This window comes from Curcuma longa, chromosome 20, assembly GCF_044706935.1.
Source record: "Curcuma longa cultivar G26 ecotype Majalengka, Jawa Barat chromosome 20, ITB_CL_G26_1.1, whole genome shotgun sequence".
NCBI classification, from domain to species: Eukaryota; Viridiplantae; Streptophyta; class Magnoliopsida; order Zingiberales; family Zingiberaceae; genus Curcuma; species Curcuma longa.
Genome location: NC_133880.1, coordinates 1194077 through 1217468, shown reverse-complemented (window position 1 = coordinate 1217468; position 23392 = coordinate 1194077). Strand labels below are relative to the sequence as shown.

Sequence of the window (23392 nt, the reverse complement as noted above, 5' to 3'; positions counted from 1 at the left end):
GATAAGGTCTTCCAGTCCCATCTCCTTTTGCTTGTGCTTCAGGTAATTTTTGAAATCCTTCCATGACGGAGGGAGTTTCTCGATTACCGCGGCTACTGCGAATGACTCGTTCAGCTTCATGCCTTCGGCGTCCAGATCATGCAGTATTAATTGCATATCTTGGACTTGAGATGCGACACTCTTGGAATCCACCATCTTGAAATCCAGAAATCGACCGACGATGAATTTCTTCAATCTCGACATTTTCGGTCTTGTATTTCTTCTCAAGTGATTCCCACAGAGATTTTGCCGTCTCCAATGAACAATACACGTTATACAACGTGTTGTCCAATGCGTTGAGAATATAATTTCGGCATAGGAAATCTCCGTGCGACCACGCATCGCAAGCAGCCTTGCTACCTTCCGTAGCGGCTGGCGGGTCTTCACGCAAAAATCGTACGAGGTTTAGCGTTGTCAAGTAGAACAGCATCTTTTGCTGCCATCTTTTGAAGTCGACTCCGTTGAATTTCTCCGGCTTCTCTCCGTGCGGAATTGTTGTCGGAATGGCGGTCGGAACGGCCGTCGGAACGTCGTTGGTAGCCATATCAGCTTGCAGAATATCGTTTACGATTGTTGTTTCCGGTAGCTCCGGGAGTACGCAAACTGATACGGATCGTCGAGGCTAGTGTTCAACACTATCTCCGTAAACGATATTGCTCCGCTACGGTGCTAACGGATAGCAGCAATTCGTTCCCAAGATACAACGACGAACGTCTCGGAATAGTAGCACTCCAAATTCCGAGACCGACGAACCTTCTCGTAGGCTTTTTGGACTCTTGAATGCACTAGATGAGATGAATGCACAAGGAAGAGTTGAATCGATGAATTCGATGATCTTTCCAGCATCTGGAGGGATCTATTTATACCAAATGAAGAGGTTGAATGCCTTTTGGGTGAGAGGATGTGTTCTTTGGGCTGGATCGATCTGGATCGTCCAATCTGAAGGGTTGTAACCCTTCACATAGCCCACTTTAATCTCATCCATCAGATCTGAAGGGTTGTGACCCTCAGATCTCGCCTATTGTCATCAGCCATCGGATCTGGATCTAATGATCCATTCGATCTGACGCTTCAGATCAAGTCTCATCCCAAGCGGTCAGATCGTGACTCTTCGCGATCCAACGCTCCAGATCGCATCACAAGCGATCCATCACACCTCTTTGATCAACGGTTGCCATCCGTTCGCCCAATCAACAGTCCAGTCATCTCTTCTTGCCCACGTGGATGCCACATAGGCATTGCCACGTCAGATACGAGCCTGACACGTCACCCGAGTGCCACGTAGGCACTGCAATGTCATCTGGAGCATAAATTTAAGCTCCTCAATGCTCGCGACGACGCAAAGTGCAAAGTGCGCTTAAAGCGCGCCCAGTGCGCATTGCGCGCGTGGCGGGTGGCGGGCTCACAGGTGCGAGCACCTGCTCGCCCCTGAGAAGAGAGCACCTGGTCTTTTTGTGTTAACTCCATTAACACAACATCATTAATAAGGAAAGAAAACACATCAAAAATTTTCGATGTGGGACTATTCTCCCATGTATTTCCTTATATATAACATTAATGAATAATTAATGTTATTCGGGCCGACTTTAAACAATTAATTTCTCATTCACCCTTAATCGATTTTGAGCAAATTAATAGTCTAAATCTATCTACGCGAAACGTAGATTTCGATTTTGAAGTCAATTACGACTTTCATCAATTGATGGCATTCCAATTTTTTCACAAAACCGTATTGGTCCATTAAGGCCCCAATAGACGATCTGTTGTTTTCTTTAGTGAGAAACTATTCAGATCCAAGAAGAATTATTCTGCCTACAACTTAGAATTCTATGTCATTGTTTAATCCTTGAAATATTGATGTCACTACCTGATGGAGTGTTTTTGGGTTGTTAAATTTTTATTTTATTTTATTTTATTTATTTTCTTTTGTTTGTTTTGTCACTCACACCCTTCAAAATTAAAATTTACAATAAACCAAATCTCTAATCATCACTCAGGTAATATAGTAGAGGTCAGGGTTGTCTCTCATGGACTTAATGATGGAAGTTATCCTATTCTTCTGCAACTCTGCTGCATCGTAACTAACTCAGCTATGTCCCGGGGGCAATGATGGAAGCTATCCTAGACATATGGTGTGGGGGTTTTATTTGTTAATCATCCTTATTTATTCCCAACTATCTATACAATCCAACTATTAACAATTTGACTCTACAATTAATAAAAGAATGCTAAGTCCACTTAATCACAATTTACAATCCAATCATGCATTACAATCACAAATCATACACACAATATTATACATAACAATTATTAATGTTAACATAGATAGAAAACCATAGCGAAAAGAGATAAAGAAACGGCTAGGGTTTTATTATCACCAAATTGATCATAATACATAGCATAGGGAAATATATATACAGAAAAATAACATGATGAATGACAAAACTACCCCTATCTATCTTAACACAACCAAGAATAGGAAGCATAGAGTTTGTTAGTTAGAAAACGAAAACGTTTAACTGAATGTGATTTTGTGAACAAATCTGCAATCTGCATAGAGGAGGAAACAAATGGCAAAGTAATGGTGCCATGTTGAAGATGATGACGTGTAAGATGACAATCAATCTCAATGTGCTTTGTGCGCTCATGGAAAACTGAGTTATGGGCAATTTGAATGGCACTCTTGTTATCACAGTACATAGGAGTGGGTCATATCAGATACGATTGTCTTGCAATAAGTGAATCTCCTACAAAACCCTGTGGTAGACTTACGATCAGTAGGGTCACCAGCCCAATAGCATCAGAGTAAGCATGCAGCTCCAAGGAAGAGGATGATTGAGTGCCTCGAAGATATCGCGAAGAACAGCTGCCCAATGCATTGTAGTAGGAGAGACAACAATATGTACATAAGCAATATCAGGTCTAGTAATGGTGAGATACACCAAGTTGCCAACCAACGTACGATATAGAGTGGGATCAGATAAAGGAACACCATCGGAGGAGACATATTTTGCATTAACCTCAAGGGGGGTATCAACTGCTCGAGTATCAGAGAGACGAGCTTGCTCAAGAATGAATATACTATAAGCAACTTCACAAGAAATAGCGGAGAGGACCTAAATCCTTCATCTCAAACTGTTGTGCTAACCGTAATTTCAGCTTCCCATCAACTCATCTCCTGTGATAATCATGTCATCAACATATAAAGAGAGTATGATACGACCATGAGAAGTAATCTTTAGAAATAAAGCAGAGTCATTACTAGAATAATCCAAGAGATGTAATCACATTGGAAAATACCAAGCCCGTGGATGTTTGAGACCATAAAGAGACCTCTTTAACTTACACACCTCCCCTGGATTATGAGAAACACCTGATGGAGGTACCATGTAAACCTCCTCATACATTTAAGAACGCATTTTTGACATCCATCTGAAAAATATCCCACTGACGAATAGATGCAACTGCAATAAGAGTGCGAATGGTAGTCATCTTGGCAACTGGAGCAAATGTTTCTTCATAATCCATACCATATTGTTGTGAGAATCCTTTAGCAACAAGACGAGCTTTATAACGCTCAACTCCCATCAGACTTTGTTTTAATTTTGTATACCCACCGAGACCCAATAGCATGTTTTCCTGGTAGAAGAGGTACCAGGTCCCACTGTTTTGTGCAAGGCAGAAAGTTCCTCAGCCATGGCCTGCTGCCAAAGAGGATCATAGCCTCTTTATAGGAAGATGGCTCAGACAAATTATGATGGAAGTGAGAAAAGAAACAAAGGAAGTGGAGTAAGTAGAGTAAACAAAATCTGGCAATTGAGTGGACTTACGAACACGTGCAAGGTAACGAGGAGGAGGAGGATCAACAACCACAGGAGGTTCTTGGGAGGCCGTAGGAGCATCTAGACCTGTAAAGTTTCTGTCAACCCTGCAATTTTTAACATTGGAGTTATTGGAATTGTTATTATCCATGAAAAAAGGATCAATACAAAGAAGATAGACCTTGTAGGACGATGAGAATCAGAAGAGAGTGAGTAAAATGGTATGTGTTCAAGAAAAATAACATGACGAGAAACATAAAGTTTTTGACTTGAAGGATCATAACAACGATAACCTTTCTGACCATCCCCATAACCAAGAAAAACACATATTGCAGAACGAGGAGACAATTTACTACGTTCTACTTGTGGACGAAGAACAAAGCAAGTAGAACCAAATACCTTCAAGAAGGAATAATCAGGAACACAACCATACAACTTTTGAAAGGGACACAGACCTGAGATAACAGAGGATGGAATTCTGTTAATGGCATGGACAGCAGTAAGAACAGCTTCACCCCAGAACTCACGTGGAACTGAAGCAGACAATAGAAGGGAACGAGCAGTTTCAACAATATGACGGTGCTTTCTTTCAGCAATTCCATTTTGTTGAGGAGTGTCAGTACAAGAAGTCTGATGAAGAGTACCATCAGAAGCAAGTAATTGAGAAAATTTATTAGAAGTGTATTCCCCACCCAAATCACATCGAAAGCATTTAATAACTGCATTATGTTGAGTTTTAACTAAAGCACGAAACATCTGATAAATATCAAAAAATTCAGATCGATGTTTCATAAGATAAACCCAACAATAACGAGTATGATCATCAATAAAAGATACATAATATCGAGAACCACCTTTACCCCACACATCAGAATGAACCAAATCAAAAGGGGCACTAGAACTCGATTTTACTAAAAGGCAAAGCAGAAAATTTAGCAAGTTTGCAACCACAACAATGAGAAATATCACTGGCTTGCAACTTTCCCAAAACTCCACTAGAAGCTAAATATGAATTTATTTATATGAAAGGTTATTACTACAATAAAATTCGGAATAATAGGACATCAAATTCACAACAAAAACATACTCCAAGCAACACAATTGAATCATGAATAACACATGTTCAACATTTCAATTTATCACTCATAATCAACCGAGCTTAACTTCACCTTCAATTGACTAACATTCCAAACAACCGAAACAACTTTCAAATTCAGATTTTCTAAATATTCCCAATCAAAACAACTTTCTCATTCAATGCACTAACATCACAACAACCAAATCACACTCAAGTTCAGTAAGAAACAGGTAATTCAGAGGGTTTTACATTGATGAAATCAGCTAATAAAACAACATAACTAGAAATAATCAGAAGCTAGATTAGAAATTAGGGTTAAAGTTAGGGTTAGAATTAGAGTTAGGGTTAAGGTTAAGATCAGAGTTAAGGTTAGGAAATAGTTAATTCATGGGGGGGTTTTAAGATGAAAGCAACTAACAACATATGAGAAAAATCAATGGAAATCAAGCTAGGGATAGGGATTTGTTTCCCGATTCATCACCGGATGAAGCCAACAACTGGAGGTGGATTTGCGCCAATGGAGATGGATCTCGCCGGGGTGCTCATCGAGAGACATGGTCGCAGAAGATGAAGCTCGGGATCCTTAGCCTATACCTGATGCCCTGCTACAATCGCAGATAGAGATCAGAAAATAACGAATGAAAAACCCTTACCTGCCCTTTTCTGGTGACGACAGAGAATCAAACCTGACCAAGGTGCTCTGTAACAACCGCAGACAGAGACTGAGGTGGTTTCCCTACTATAACCACATACAAGGCGTGGCTACCTTCAGAGCTTCTATGGACACGAATGCTGGAGACTATCGTCGGCCGCCGCAGCTGAAACAACCGCTCATAGCGGCGGAGCACAGTCGACAAGGGAAGGAGAACTCTCACCAGAGCACACTGCTCGTGGTGGAAGATCATGCAGAGGGTTGGTGCTCGTCGACCATCAAAACTGCCTGCGCTGCACAGGTTGGATCAGAAAATTAGGGAAGAAACAGAGAACAGAGGCTCGGTGACGAAAAGCAGAGGAAAAAATCGCTAATGAGAAACTATAGTACCCTAGCTTCCGAGCCCCCTTCGCGCTGATAGATTGGCGAAGCTTATAAACCCTATGTTGAACCAGCCTAATTCGAATAACTGAACCAGATTGATTGGCTAGTCTGATTTAGTTTTATTGGGCCGACTGAATTGAACCTTGATTTGGGTTGAATCATCTATTAACAGAGCTAAATAATTTATAGTGGGCCGGCTGAGCCCAATTTGAACCCAAAATTAAATTTTAACCCATTTTGAACCGAATTGAGACAAATATGAATTTGATTTGAATCGACTCGAACTAGGATTAATTTTTCTTCAAATTGGACCTCCAAATATTGTTATTTTATCTTAATTTCTTGTAAAATAAAATATAACAAATTAATACCCATAAATTTTTACAAATTAATGAAAAATAGAATGAAGGCTAAAAATTCATCCAAGATAAAGAATAAGCACAAAATCCAATTTATAACATAAAATATGATCAAAACAGCCCAATATAACTCTAATTAACCCGATCAAAATGCTACTTATCACTACCTCATCCAGAAGGAGTTTATTTTGTTTAATGATCATGAAGCCTTAAAGTATATCAATGATCAACACAAACTGAGTAGGCAGCATGCCAAGTGGATGGCTTATTTATCGGAGTTCACTTTTACGTTGAGACACTAAGCAGGGAGCCTGAACCGTGTTGCAAATGCCTTGAGCCATCGCTCTTCATTACTTACCACTATGAGTACCAAGGTTGTAGGTTTTGAGGTTTTCATAGATATGTACTCAATTGATCTTTCATTCGGAAGAATATTTCAAAAGGTACGAGATGGTCATTGCCATGATTTTATTTTGCATAATGGTTATCTGTTTCATGGATTATAATTGTGTGTTCTAGATTGTTCATTGAGGCAGTAGATTATCAGTGAACTTCATAATAAAGGTCATTTTAGTCATGATAAGACACTGGTCCTCATCTCCATAAATTTTTATTGGCCTAATTAACCAGTGACATTGTTCACTTTGTAGACCGATGTTATGTATGCTGAAATTCTAACAAATGTCGGCTTATACACTCCTCTACCTATTCCTAAAGCTCCTTGGTTCGATGTCAGTATGGATTTTGTGTTGGGTTTACCTCGCAACCAGTGAATTTCATATTCTATTCTAGTTATGGTTGACAGATTTTCTATGATGACACACTTTATAACTTGCAGGAAGACTATGAATGCTATTTGGATTGTCCATCTTTACTTCAAGGAGATCATGCATTTACATGGCGTTCCTAGATCTATGACTTCAGGTTGTGATACAAAGTTCATCAGCCAATTCTGAAAAAGCTTATGGGAGAAACTAGGAACATAGTTGAACTTTAGTAGTTCCTACCACCCCCAGACAAATGGTCAGACCAAGGTGGTGAATCAGAGTTTAGGCAATCTTCTGAGGTGTCTGACAGGAACTAAACCGAAGGGATTTGGCATTACTTCAAGCCAAATTTGCTTATAACCGATCAAGAAACAAGGCTATAGGTTTGAGTCCTTTTAAGATTGTCTATGGCCAGAATCCATTCAGTGTGTTGGATTTAACTCCTATCCCCCGTATAGGACGATTTTGTCATAAAGTAGAAGAGATGTCAAAGTATCTTCGCGGCATTCAGGAACAAGTGAAATTGGCTAGTCATGGCAACAATACCAAGTATAAGACTCAACTCGACAGTCATCATCGTCAAGTACTTTTTGATGTGAGTGATTATGTTTGAGCAGTACTGACTCATGATCGTTTCCTAGATGACAATTACAATAAACTTAAAGATCGAAAGATTGGGTCATGTGAGATACTATAGAAGATTAATGATAATACATACAGGTTGTGCCTTTCGAGTCACTTGAAGACTTCTGACGTCTTTAATGTGAAGCACTTGAGTCCGTGTTTGGTGGATGCTAATGGTACTTCTATGAATTGACGATGAGTTTTTTCAACTTGGGACAACTGATGCAGGAGTGACGCATGAGGTGTAGAACTTCAACGAGTCATAACTTTTGATTCGAATATCAGAATGAGGCACGGTCGATTGCTAATCGAAGCTCTTTTAGAGACCTTTATTCGGTATTGGGTAAAACTCATACCGATCCACTTTCAGACCCATCCAACATCGTTTAGTTCTTCATCCATAACTCCAAACTTATTTTTTACTATTTATAATAATTTTTTATTTTTAGGGTTTTTGGGTATTTTTGACATTTGCAAGTTAGGTTTTGTTTATGGTTTATTTAGCCATTTTCGGCCAGGTTTGATGATTGAATAAAAAATTTTTTTTTGGCAAAACCCTAGAAATGATGTCATCACGACTTTCTCTTTATTTTTTTTCTAATTTTTCGTACTTATTTTCTCCACAATTCTCCTCTAATATTCTGCCTCCAGAATAATCATTATTCTGTCCGGAGTTAAATGACCTGCAGATTTAGACACTTCCTCGCTATGACTATAAAATCATTGTGTAATTTTTCTTCGTATATTGTTTATCAATCCTATTATTGGGAGTTCTCGAGTATTTTTGAACAGTGCATTCATACTTTCAAAATAATTCATCGTCAACATTGCATACTTTCTACCAGAAAAATATGCATTTGATCATTTTGTGAGTTCAATATTTTGTAGCCATCTAAAAGTACCCACATGTTTCTCTAACATCCTTTGCATGATTTGATCATACTTGAATATTGTATTTACTCTAGCTGTAGTCCAAAACAATCCTAATGCAGGTCTATCCCGAATCTCTGTTACCATATTACATGACATGTGATAGCCACATAATCCACGTTGAATAGTAGAATATATTTTACTCATTGCAGATAATATTCTATGATGTCTGTCATATATTATTATCATAGTTGATGAATCATTATAAGAAATATCTTTAGGTGATTTAGAAACCACTCCCAAGATGGCCCACACTCAACCTCAACAATTGCAAAGTCAATTACCATAAGATTTATATTACCATCTACTATTGTGGCCATCAATAAAATACCTAGATATTTGTCACTCAAGTGCATTGCATCGATTCCCATTAGTTTATGAAAGTACGTTATGTTCGAAAAACTCTGCCACATGCACCAAAGGCACAAAAATAATATTGAAATTTTTTTATCAACACTTCTTGTCAATGCAATATATGTTTCTGAATCTCTATATTTTAGCTCCCATAAAAACTTAGAGAGGTCACCATAATCCTTTTTGAAATCACCTATCACCTTTGTTATAGCTTGTTGACGTGTATTGTAGACCTTTCGATATGATATGTCTACTATAAATCATGATTTCATCTCTCGTTGAATCGTTATAGGTTTATAATCATCTGCAGATAGCAAATGTCTTTCAATTTGAGAAGCTATAAAAGAAGTTGTGTATGCATGATGATCGGTCATTCCTAAGCCAAGACGGCATTGGTATTCTTCTAAATATTTTGTAACTGTCAACTGTATTTCTCCTCTTGCAATTATTGCCCATGGGTAATTTTCTACATCACAAATTGTTTTAACTCTGATTTTCCTCAAGTCCTTTATTTTGTAAATGAATGACATCTTCATAGCATACTCAGCAAGTGCTTCTTTAAAATATTTTTGAGTTGGGAATACCTACACAAGATTCGATATTTTTTAAGTTACTATTACTGCCATTGAGTAGAGTGAAGAATATGAAAGGTAAAGTAAAATACATTATATCAGTTCTTCAATTGAGTGAAGACTATATTATAAAACGTAAAAAATTTTTATTACATTACTATTTCAAATATAAATTTTATAACTTATTACAAATTAAATTTTACATTATCTTGCCAACAACAAATTCATCACTTCCGACTTATTCTTGCCCTTGCACCGTAATAAGTGTTGAGTTCATCACATAGTCATCTTCAACTAATGGGAACACATCTTCAAGGTCACTATACTCATTGAAGATCATTGGTGGATCCATTGAATAGTTCATATCATTCGCTATAAATTCATTAACGAAGACATCCCTTTCAATTTTTGCTAACATGCTAATGTTGCAATATTCTGGTTGAGCCCACGTATCTTCAAATATTTGTTCCAAACTCTAGCCTATGACATCCTCAATACTAACAATAAACTGAATTGTTCATTGGAGAAGCTGCATCAGAGCTACGTTTGTTAGGTTTTCTCCAATCGTCTTTCTCACATACAATAAGTTGAAAAGTTTGTCGTAAATGAAACTCTACCGGATTGATGATTTTAACCTATGAATCTCCATATGAAAAGAACCTGCACCATTCGTCAAAAAATATTACGCATCGATCCAACATTTCTCAACTTCTCTCCCTTTACCTTTTTCAAGCAGCAGAAGATCACCGTTTGTCAAAAAAATTCACTTTGTCATTCATCGAAAAATAAACTACATCTTTTGTTGGCTATCACCTTTGGTTTGGACAAACACTACTTTCTCCAAGAAAATGCGAATGCGATTCGGATTGATCTTTTGCTTTGACAATCATGCAACTACGCATGAGATTTTTTGTGAAGAGTAAAATGGTAAATGTACCGAGCTGAGACTATACGATTTGGAAAATCCAAAAACTGCCTATGCAATTTGAATATTCCACAAAACCATCTACGCAGTTCAAAAAAGTTATCGTACATTTTAACTATATGGATCTTGTAGATAACGATTATATATTTAAAATATAACAATTTTATAGACATGTACAATATATATCTTGTCAAAATTTCCACTTTTTATCTATAACAAAAATTTTTAGCTATTTTAATCAAAATTACTAAATGAACATTCTTAACTATATATCAAAACAAGACAATATATATAGATGAATTCTAAAATCTCTCTAACATCTATCAAATTACATTTCTACACGAGATATTTTTGGTCAAATAATTAATTTAAAATTACTATATGAGATATTATCTGTCCACTATAATAAATAAACCCTCCCTTACGACTAGGTTTACAATCATATAACACGCCAAGAATAATGAACTAACTTGATCAAAACAAATTCTAAAAACGCAAATGATCCAATCTTTATTAATAAAATAAGTTAGACAACATTTGCATCCATGGGAATGTTTTGGGCTCACTCGTGTAACTACTAATTTACTCATGCAATTTACTTATTAAAGAGGAAAAATACAAGTTAAAAAAGAACATTTCTATGCATGATAACGACGACAAACTATCCGATGTGCGTGTATGGAGTTAATGTATGCTAGAGCATGCACAAATCAAATCTCCAGTCCTCCATTTACATCACTGAGGATCACACAGTGGAGTATTGTTAGGGCATAGTTTTACTATCAGGTTCTGATTTACTTATGGGGGAATTGTATAAGGGACAAGAGAGCTAACAGGCATGGTGCCCCCACTCCCTTTTATAGACAGAGAAGGGCCTCTGTGTGAGCTGGCCCTGCTAATGAGGTTGGAGTCGAGGAACATGACGACAACAGTAATATCATCATGGAAATGCCGGCGAACACCACGGTCAATCTTCTTGAGGTCTGAGTATCTCATCTCCCTTTTTTTGGCTGCTTCCTGAAGTGCAGCTTTAACAAGTCGTCGAGCGCTTCCCTGCAGGAGTTTATATTAATATAAGAAGCAACTCAAATGAAACGCCAGTTTCTTCATGCATGATTCTGGAATGAAATTGTTATTATACGGTATTCACAAGTAACAATACCAAAATATTAGTACCAACAGGTGTTGGATTTCTTTGATTCACATTATCACTATGTTATATTAAGGTTTGTTTTCGAACAATATTCTCTTTTTACTTGTAATCAAAAATATTCTCCAACTTACACCGAGACGGGAACAAAAATTTGTAGACTATTGCATCCCATGGAGCACAATGTTTGATTTCTGATGTATCACTGACTAGCTAAGGCAAACTAGAATAAAGAATTATTGTTCCTCAATTTCAAAGATGGTATCAGCAGGTTACTATGGCACACAAAGATTGAATTAGAGGAAAGCATTTCTATGCTTCTAAGATTCTTTCTACATATTCTTAACCTCCTACACTTGAGATCAGAAAATTGGCGTCGTTATTAGATAGGTTCCCAACCATATGACAACTGAGGCTCATTCTATTAGGATTACAATCAAAGTTCCATATTGGAAATATATGAAGAAGATCATGAATTTATAAGATGGAAAATATCTCTATTGGTATGAGACCTTTTGGATAAAATTCAAAAACAAAACCACGAGGGTTTAGACTCAAAGTGGACAATATAGATATATGACTTGCAACATATTTGGTATCCGAGTACTTCTTTGAAATACCAAGATTATCGGAAAAGTTGCATTTGTGCAATTTATAGTCAATGGCCCTCGTATAAACAATGATTATATGAAAGAAATTGAGGATCTAAGTTCAGATCAGCCTAGGCTTTTGAGTTTTTGAGTCAGGATCCAGCCAGCAATCACTAATAATTTAGGAAATGGACAAGTGAAACAAAGCTTAAAGACAATGCCACATGGACATTGCTAAAAATACAGAAAACAATATCTGAAACAACGTAGGAAGAAGAAAGGGCATTAGTGATGATATTTCAGTAGCATCACTCCTTTCATAGCCAACAGTGGGGAAGGAAATGGCAGAGCCATCAGGAGGATATTCCATATGATGTAAATCAGGAAAATTTGAAATGACATTGGAATACTGTGGCCCATCTTGATATGACTGGGGTGAACCTTTTTTGATTACCAAGAATATTTTTAAAAAAAGTATTCTATGCTACCTGAGTACTCAGGTCTTCCTAGAAAGTCCATAGTCAATAAGAACAGAACTACTTGTCCCTAAACGATGACAAATTTTACCAATTGTAACACATCCAACCAGTGTATTATATACAATTCAAGATTCATGAGGAAGAATATTTTGTTTGTTACCAACAAGATAATTTGATCAAAAAATACAAAAGTTTCCGCAATAAGACAAATTCCAAAAGAGCCCAGGGCAAAAAACAAAGAAGAAATAGTCATCCTAACCAGAATTTGTATCATCTGAGGGAAGCAAATGGTTGTCTTCTCCTATGTTATATGTCTGAAACGAATGCTAATGTAATTTATGGGTAGAAAACGTACACTGTGAGGGTTATTATGAACAATATCTACAGCTTCTTGGTTGCTAAGATGTTCCCAGAGTCCATCTGATGCAAATATAAGAAAGAGATCCTGTGGTTGCAATGGATGCACTGAAATGGATGGTTCGGAGCTGAGTATAGGCTTTTTGAAAGTTTCTCGTAACCGGAACTTGACATATAATGGCTCCCGATTAAATTCTGCCTTTTTTAGGTAGACATCACCGATTGACCTAGAAACCTATATAACAAGGGAAAAGAAAGAACACATATAATTAACAAGAATATAATTTGCAATAAACTGTGTTGATTACATAACATAGAATATGTGTAGACAAAAAAATGGTCAAGTCAATGATTTGTTATTTGCTCGTGACAACAAAGAAACCATAAAAATCATGCAAATGGCATAATTGTCATCATCAAGCCATGTTACCCTCAATGACTTGTGATCAGGTAAAAAGCATTAGGTGTATCAGAATATCTGTAATATTTGAATCATTAAATTACTTTTTGTTAGTAACAATATTTAGATTAAGTTAAATCACTCTTTACTTTGATCTCCCTCTACAGCTCTACCACTTTCAGCTTCACTTCCAAATCCATGATTATAGCGTACAGGAGTATCAAGAACCTAAGTTTTTTGTTTTCTTTAGTTATTTCAGAATAAAATGGCACACACATTTCTTCAAAGGAAAAGGGGTTACTAATATTGATTATTGAATGCCCATAGTAAGAGTATGTCATTGGAAGGTATGTTTCTAGGCATATGTAATGAAGTATTATATAACAGTTAATGCAAAAAATGTTTGAGGAAAAGCAAGAAAAATCACCAACATTTATTCTCCTGTGGCGACAGGAACTTTCTCAGAATTAGTATAATGTAATCAAACCTAACAAATGGCAATTTATAACCCATCTATCAGCCATTTAAATTTTCATGGAGATATTTGATCTCATGAAGCTTCCACATTAGTATAATTAACAAGTTGAATATTGTGTTATTGATTGACTCCAAAAAAAATTACACCTTTGCAGGAAAAGATGAGTAATATGTGAGCCAAACAGTGGAGAAAGGCCAAAAAACAAATCCATCAGAACTTCACTATGATCAGCTTTGATTAGTTCTCATAAAATACATATAAAAAAGTAATAAATTATTGAAACTGACAGAATTCAAAGCACGATTAAGCATTGAGACAAAAAGCTTGAATTCTGCCAGAATATCAAGTCCACAGATTTTGAAAAATAATAAAGGATGTCTAAGGGAAACCAAAGGAGTAATCCAAACTAATAAAGAAAAACACCAATAAGAAAAGTGGAATATGATATATTACCAAATACTGGAAGTGTCCAATAATTGGATTAACTACATAAATCATACATAAATTATTGCCAAAGTTTCAGTTTCACACATATACTTCTATGTTCCAATCCAGTACACAAAAATACTGGAGTAAGCCAAACTAATTCCTGTGCATCTAGAGGATCCTATTATTTTGAGGCATCAGCCTACCCAAAGTTTCAGTTTCACACATATACTTTCCTGTTCTTTCTTGCCTTGACCAATAGTGGGTGGAATGATCTCTCAATGCTCAACAGGGTTAATGATCAGCTCATTGATAGGAGCAGTTATAAAACTACACATCTTACCATATGCTTATATATTCAATATTAATAAATGTAACTCCCAGGTGGTTTGTTGTTCTCAATCTCACTCAGTCAAGCCATTGCATGAACACAAAAAATTGCTTTCAACAAACATTTTCTGCAAGTATGTCTTAGTGCTCTTAAAAAGAATTAAAGTGTTCTACTTGTCAAAACATTAAATTTCCTTACAATTCATGCATTTACTACAATGGAAATGTTATCCAACTTCTAGATTTTGCAGCATGTTGTATACTGAACCTTACTTTATCCTTATTTTCATCAATGTTGATCCAATAATCTCTAGGCAAGTCAATATTGGCTTATCCCTAGATCCAATATACACGAGTTATTCCAAAATCTGAATCCCAAGGCTCCTTGCACACCAACTTTTTTGATGCATGTCTCATTACTGGTTGTTATCTACAATAAGGTATGATTACTGCCAAACATCTGCAAGAATGCCCTTGATAAATCCACTGTCCTAATCATGAAAAGCATGATCACTGTCATCATTCTCATCCTCATCACACTCAATAATAGCCTTTTGCTATACTTTCACCATCATAATTGTCACAACCACTTAATTGTTGGGCTCAGTTGCCTACGCTTCATCCTTAATTATTGCCTGTATTTTTCCAAGAACACACCTTAAACTTATGTGAACATAACAGACTGAAAAATAACAAACTCCAGTGTCTCAATATTTTGATGCCCAACAAGATCAGCAGAGAATCTTGTAGTTGCTACACATCTGTTACAAGGCAGGCAGAAAATCTGCTAATGGATCCTCCTCCTTGCTTAGATTCAACAATTATTCTCTCCACTCTTTAAGTACTAGCTCATCCACAAGGATGCATAAAGTATTAATCAAAGGTATGCTATTTTAATATAAACTTATTCATATAGAGTAGTTACCCTTGTCTAGTAGGATCACAAAGAAAGAACTGTGGGATAATACACTATGGTTGGAGCTTTGTGCAAAATTGAATGAAACAAAAATCACAAAGAAACCAAAAACCTGAGTTTAAAATCACATCCAGCATGCCATTTTGTGCATCCGTGTGAGTTTGCTCATAATATTAGATTGAGTGAGGCTAAATTGTCAAACAAATTTCAAAGAAACAGAAATCTTGCAGCAATATAAGTTCAGAGGATATTTTTATTGAAGTTTAAAGGAGTTCAAAAGGAAAAAGTATAATTTGGTTAACTAAGTTGTTCAGCAAATTTTAAGAATTAAAAATATACCTGAAGAATGAAGGAAAAACCTTTTTTTATTCATTATAGTTCTAGAGAAGAAATAAATATCAAGGCAGCTGGGAATGTAATATAGGATTTTTAATGACTATGTAGTTACTAGTGTTGCAACAACTAAGAGTGTGACAAATGATGTTCCTATAATTATTCGATCTACATCAGGTGTCATCAGCTACATCAGGTGTCAGCGGCATTTATCCTTTTGCATTAGTATTAAATGAAGTAACCTATTATATTTTAAGATATATCTTCTTGATGCATGTTATTTATTAATGATTTTCTGTCAATTGATGTGTGAGTAAATAGACTGAATGAAAAGCTTGAATTGTGAGAAAAATTTTATAAACATTTCAAGTTAGTAGAACTAAAGCTACATATGAAATATTGCTTCAACAACAAGAAAGGAATCAAAAGAATAATTAAGATGAATAGTCACGAGATTCCTGTTAGTATTAGTTTTAGATATCTTAAATATATTATTTTATAAGGAGATATTCGTGAAGATATCATTAATATGATAAGAAATGAATGTTTGAAATGGAGAGGAGCATCTAGATTTTGTGTACTTGTCGTATGGTGCTTAGTCTAAAAGAAAATTTTTATAGCACGCACTCCATATTTTATAGATAGACTCTTGGGATGTTAGAAGCAAACACATAAAAAAATGAGTTTAATATAGATGAGAGATTGGGATTACACCGATAGGCTATGGGTTGAGTCCACCAATAGGGATTATGTGTTGGTTATCTCCACATGATTTTGTTATGTTTTATGGAACTAGTTCTACTCAAACTATACACCCCTTGTGGACCTAAGTTACCATAATTAAGCATATCAATTTTATACATGTACCACTGAGAGGATAATTGTAGCTTGAGAAATAGTTAATTGATTAACTACTTCATAGTAATGTTGTTTATTGATATGATTACCTTCGTGATAAAATTGAACATTAACTATTTCTCTTACATAATATAATATAATTACCACTTTTTAATTTACATAATATAATATAATTGAACATTATTGAAAATGGTATACATTTCTCTTATTGAAATTTCAAAAGTAAACTAACATTTATAAGTGTCATTTTAACTCTTATTGGATGAATACTCATTATTTGCCTTTACAAGGCTTTCAATATGAGAGGGTTATTTTTCTCAATAAAATATTGAACCCTAGTGTTATGGTATCATCTATCTTTTGAAACATTAGTTATGCAATCCAAGTAATTGTGTTTTATCCTATTCTATTACTAATTCCTTGTATATCTATATGTTGTGCAGTGTTTGCTCATATCCTAGCTTGGTAATTTGATAGTCACTCATCAACCTTTTTGCTAATGTCATTTTCCCTAGCATGCATTAATCTTAGATGACTAAGAGGAAACATAGGGTGCAGAAAATTTGCTAATGGTAATAACAAAGGGAGAGAGAATGAGTAAAATCCATAATTTCAAGCCCATTGGAATAGGGAAATTTAACAAGCATTTATTTAGATAGCCATGTCAATAAGCTAAAGACTAAGTTGATGCCCCATCTAGTTAAATTGACAGATGCACTTAACTGAAAGAGCCTATGTAATTTAATTATTTGATTGGAATAGAAGAAAAGTTTTAGGTATGGAATTAGGATTTTGGTTATAGTTCATTTATAATTGCTTTGAATTAACCCCAAAAAATTTGGATAAATTTATCAAATTTTAAAATGAATAAGAAATAAGATTTCAAGAGTATGCAAGAGACTTGCCTAATTTCGGAAAAGATTTACCCATACAATTTTAGTTATAAATCATATCATTAAACAAAACTCTACTAAGAGATCCCCATTTTATTCGAGAGCTAAAATCCAATTTAGATTTTCATCATCACATTGCCTATAGAATACATGTTACCAAATCATGTTAATAAGATATGATACATTACAAATAACACAAAGAAGGATAAAACAATCATAATGATTGAAATAGAAATCCCAAGATAAGAAAATATGCGAGCAAGGAATAGAAAGATTCCACTACAAATGAAGATAAGCCAACAAAAAAGGGTTAAACAATTGCACTCATAGAGGATGATTGCAATTCATGATAAAAGGACAAAGATGTTTTCTTCACAAGAGTGCTGCATATCTATAATGTTATGCCCCTCTCTATTTGGATGAATTTTCATGTGTGGTATAAATATATCTACATATACTTAAGGCAGAACCCTAACAATCTAAGGACTCAAGTTTTGATATATGCATATATTTGTGAAGTTAGTAAGTTTTTGTGCAAGTGTTTGATAGATTTCTAATAGTGGAAAATAAAAAATAGTTAAAAGAAATTGGTTTTAAATAAGCGAAACCAAAACCAAAACCAAAACAATTGGTTCAATTGATATTGATTTCAATTTTGTTTGAAAATTTAAGCATAAAATTTTGGTTTAGTTTGGAATTTTCCTAGCAAACCAACAAAATTGAACCATGTTCACCCCATTTCCAACTTTATTTTGTCGGCCATCAAGTTTGTTCGATGTCTCAAATTAAAAGAATTAGAAATGTCTTATTTCATGTATTGTTATTGTTAGAGGATGAGGTACCAGTGGCACATGCACATTAGTCACACATAAGGCATGTGTAGGGAGATTGGGCATGCATACATGAAGGGCATGGTCTGCTCCTGGATAGCCAGTTAGGATGGATTGGGCTTTGTCTAGCTTCATAGACTAGCATAAACATAATAAGCTACTATCAAAGTTGAGGTCACACGTTTGTGACTTGCAAGGTGAAGTCTCAACTAAACTCACATGATAAGTACGTCTCCACACTTCTGGATTAGCATGGAGATGGATTTCATGGTTGTTAGATGTCACACTCATATTAGTTTGGCGTGAGCTATGCAAAGGTCATTGGTGTCGGTGTGCAAAGAAGTGTCTCCGCTTTGCTTCATTGGTTATCAGGGTCGCAACAATTTAATGCATAGATATGAAAAATGAAGAGCCTAAATGCTATGTTAAATGAAACTCATGTCAGTACTGTTAGTAAATTAATTACAAAGAGAATTTTATTATGTAAGCACCTGAATTAGGCCCTTCACACGCCAAACATTATGCTTCAACATAACAATTTGTTTATCTTCTGGGTGCACTGATTGCAACTCTTGTCTCACGGATTCAATTGCTACATTGTGTTCTGCTGACAACTGAACAGCCAAAACTTCTCCAGTTGCTTTGACAAGTTTCCCAAGAACGACACGGGAGTCACCAAGATTGGCAATATACAGCATGCCACCAGTGACTACACCAACCAGACAACACGAGCCAACAGCAGCAAGCTGAGGTTTTGTTGGCCATTGTTTCGCAACCAATGAGATAAAGCCTTCTTCTGTAGCTAGATAAGCCTTTCGTACTACATCCACAGATATCAATTGATGTTCGGCTGCAAATCCTGAAAAATAAAAAGGAACTGTTCTAAGATGTCTATGCCTATAAAAAGGCAGAAGATTTTGCAAGAGACTCTGAACATTGAATTGCAAGAGTACATAAAGTGGAAGAAAAGACTATCAGAAAACATGTTGTGAAAGGATCGTGCAAGTAAATTTGTCCTTCAACTAGTAACCTCAAGGAGTAGAAGACACTCAATTTCTTTAGTAAGATAATAACATTTTGAGTTATGTGAAACATAGCATACAAACAGATATTAGTAATTCAATAACATTATTGAGATAGAAGTAGCAGAATCTATGCCAAAGTTTCAAGATGAAGCATTGGAACTTACTTTTAAGATGCTGAAATAGATGATCATTGATATAACGGGATGTTTCTGGTCCGCCATGACCATCATATACACCAATAAAGGTGCCGTAGGGACCAGATTCACTTAAGCTCAGTGACCCAGATTCAATCTGACACTGGTCCTCAAGCAAGTTGTTTGCTTGGACCACTGCCATAGAGAACTCTCCATAAACATGTTGTCCACTGTCCTTATACCATAGAAGCCCATCCTGCCTGCCTACATCAGAACCTGAATAGCCATATCGATCGGATGGCAGCCAACACGAACTCAGCAGGTTCATTAACGTTGCTAACATCTCTCATCTCATCCAGGCTGCCTTCCAGCTCTAGCCATCTGTTAGCAATCTATTGGAACCGAACACGTCCGAAATCCAGATGTTTCCTCCTGGGTCATACGAATTTACATAAATCAGTAGCGACTACAAAAGAGATGAACAGCTCGAATCAGATAACCAACATCGAAGACTATCAAAAGGTTCCAACTTTCCATTCTTGAACAAAAATTACATACTTCTTTTCGGGCAGGTAAAAATTAGCGACTTCAGAGCGATTAAAGTGAATAGCATAAAAATAAAAGAATAGAATTTTCTATTATCAATAGATCATCTTTCATGAGAGTTGGAAATCAAACAGGTTACAGATTCATAGCTATAACCAAAATCAGAAGAAAAGCTAGTCGTTGCATCTTCTAGCAAGAAGACACAGAAGAAAAGTGACGAAATAAATCCTCTTTCTGACACGGGATAGAAGATAAAGACCAACCAGAGATTATCAACATGATCTATCTACTCATAATTCTTTAAATCGCATCTTTAATCAAACCCGATCATCCCTCATATCTTCCATCGCAAACAAGATGCGATAACAGAAAAAAGGAGCACCTTTGAACAGGATCCACTCCGATCTTGAGCGTTCAGCTACTCTGGGATCTCAGATCTGGAGGCGGGGACAGGATTGTTGCCGTAAGACTTCAGGAAGGGTCGCGCTTAGCTTACAAGAAGCGGATTTGGAGTGGAAAGAGGCTCCTTTTTGGTATCCCAACGATAGTTTAACAAACAAAATCCATAGACAAAAGAAGAGGCAAAACCAGAGACGAACAGGATCAGTGATGGGCTCCACCGCCAGCGTCACCACTACAACGCCGGCCAACCGAGAGAGAGAGGGTGGCAGAAGAGGAAGTGAGAGATTAGGCAGACTCGACAAACAGATAAGACATGGGCAACTCATTAAAATTAAATTTATTTTATTTAAAAATTTATAGGAGATAATTTAATAAAATATTTTTTATTGAATTAAATTAAAAAAAATTCTTAAAAACTTTTATCCATAAAAAATTTATTTATCCTTAATGACCGAATCGCATGAAATCGCAGTTTTATGCGATTGCACTCGAACTTTCGCCGCTTCTCCGCCACTGTTCACCGCCGTCCGGCCACCTCTTGGAACCGCAACTCGACGGCGGTCTGGACTTTCCGAATGTTGGGCGGTTTCGGCCGGATCATTCCGGTATAAATCTAAATACCTAATATTATCGAGTTGCGCTTCCAACGAGCCCGGGATGGCAGTCGGCGGTGATCGGACGGCGATGAACGGCGAAAGATCGGCTGATCTTAATTATATTGATATATATATATATATATATATATATATATATATATATATAATCCTCTCTTAAGTCTGAATCCTCTTGACTCGTGATCTCTTTCAATTTTGAATGACTTTTAGAGAAAAAAAACCTTAGCCATATTGAATTTTGGCACAAAGGCATTGCTAAACTTATTCATTTAATGATTGTACCATTATGTTTTTGGAACTTTCTTAAGTTTAGTTGTGCTGAAAAAATTATTTTTAATCATTAATAAATTTTAGTCAAAATTTATAGATAGATTTAAATAATTCAGATTCACTTAAAAACTCAATCATTATCTTCTTAACACTCTTCTAAGTAAGTCTCGCCATGCTTAAATTCTCTCATTACATCTTTCAATCTTAAAGGACTTTTGAAGGAAAGAAAAAAAAATTAACCATTTTGATTTTTTATCATAGAGCTATTTGTTGAATCTAGACATTACTGATCAAGGGTTGTACTATTATATTCTTGGAGCTCTCCTAAATTTGGCCATACTAAAAGTTTTGGATTCTAGACCTTTTTTAGTCATAAATGAGATTTGACCATGCTTGGACAATTCAAATTCACACCAAACTTGTACAATTATCTTTCTAGCATTCTTTTGAGTCTTACCATGCTCAAACTCTCTTGATTCATGACCCCTTTCAACCTTAAATGACTTTTGAAAAAAAAATCAACCACAATGAGAATCAATATGTTTAGATTCATTAATGATTTTTAACTAAAATTTATTGGTAACTAAAATGGAACCAAAATCATGGAAGTTAAGTATGGTTAACTCAAGAGAGTCTTAGGAATAGAATAGGATGAATTTGGAGTGAATTTGATGAGTTTAAGTCCATCAATAACCTTTGCCTAAAACTCATTAATTACTTTAAATGATGATTTTTGTCAAAAAGTCATTGATGAACCTAAACCACTTTGAATTTGAAATATATATATAGGAAATCACTAGAAGTGTAATCATAAAATTTGGAACAAATCCAAACTGTTTAAAGTCATTATTGATGGTTTTTGATCAAAATTCATTGATGATATTAAATGACTTAATTTTTTTAAAAAAAAATGAATAAATTTAAAGGTTGTTGAAATGTAATTGTATTTATTTGGCATAAACATGAGATCTTTAGACTCACCAAACACTTTAGGTCTAAGGGTTGTGAAGTACTTTTGACATAAATGAATTGATGACCCTAAAAAAAAGGTGGATCCGTCACCTCAGGGCTCCTCTAGAGTCGGTCACATGGATATGAAGAGAGATAAATTCAAGTACACAGATAGAAAGTGCATGATGCGGTGAATGATAGATCGTGAATTCCCACAAGATGACCCTAAAGAACTATATAGAGAGAGGCGTCCACAAAGAGTGTAATGATTTATGAAATAAATTTAAGCTTTTTAAGGTCATCAAATGTACCAAAAGAGCTTAATTTTTTAAAAAATATATATATATATAAATAGATTCAGGGCCACTAAGAGTGTAGTAGTATCGACGTACTCAACATTAATCTAAGATTTTTAGAGTTAATAATAATTTTTAGACGAAAGTAAAATAACTAAGTTCAATTTCTTTTACCTTGGTTCAATTCAATTTAGGTAAAAAAAACTAATTTTTAGCTTTGGTTTAACACTGCAATAGGTGAAAAGTATTTTGGAAAACAAGTGCATCTTTTAAATGTTAAAATTGGATGCACCTTTGAAATATTTTATTAAAATTGAGTGCATATTTTATAAATTACCATGCAAACAAAGATTTAACATTAATTTCTCCTACATATGTGGTATAGTAGTAAAACATTCACAAGAATAACTAAGAAAACCAAAGTTAATTTTAATTCCATTAGAGATTAATATTCTAGAAGTCGACTTTTGAGTATGCATAAGTGATGTGTACAAATTGCAAGTGCATGATTATTGTTAAGTAATAAAATATCTTCCACTAAGACTGCTAAACTGATTACTAATCTAAATTGTGAAGTAGACTATCTAAATCAATTGAGATTTAGAAAAC

At 35.4% G+C, this 23392-nt stretch overlaps 1 protein-coding gene across 1 annotated transcript; it reads right to left on the bottom strand.

Moving 5' to 3' along the window:
* Positions 1-10989: 10989 nt before the first annotated feature.
* LOC141813219 (putative protein phosphatase 2C 60) lies at positions 10990-20928 on the bottom strand. Its single transcript, XM_074701147.1, has 5 exons — positions 20633-20928; positions 19735-20136; positions 19037-19404; positions 13080-13316; positions 10990-11558 (listed from the first exon to the last, which is right to left on the bottom strand). The coding sequence occupies exons 2-5, from the start codon at positions 20045-20047 to the stop codon at positions 11304-11306; spliced, it is 1173 nt and encodes a 390-aa protein (XP_074557248.1). The 5' UTR covers positions 20048-20136; positions 20633-20928; the 3' UTR covers positions 10990-11303.
* Positions 20929-23392: the final 2464 nt, after the last annotated feature.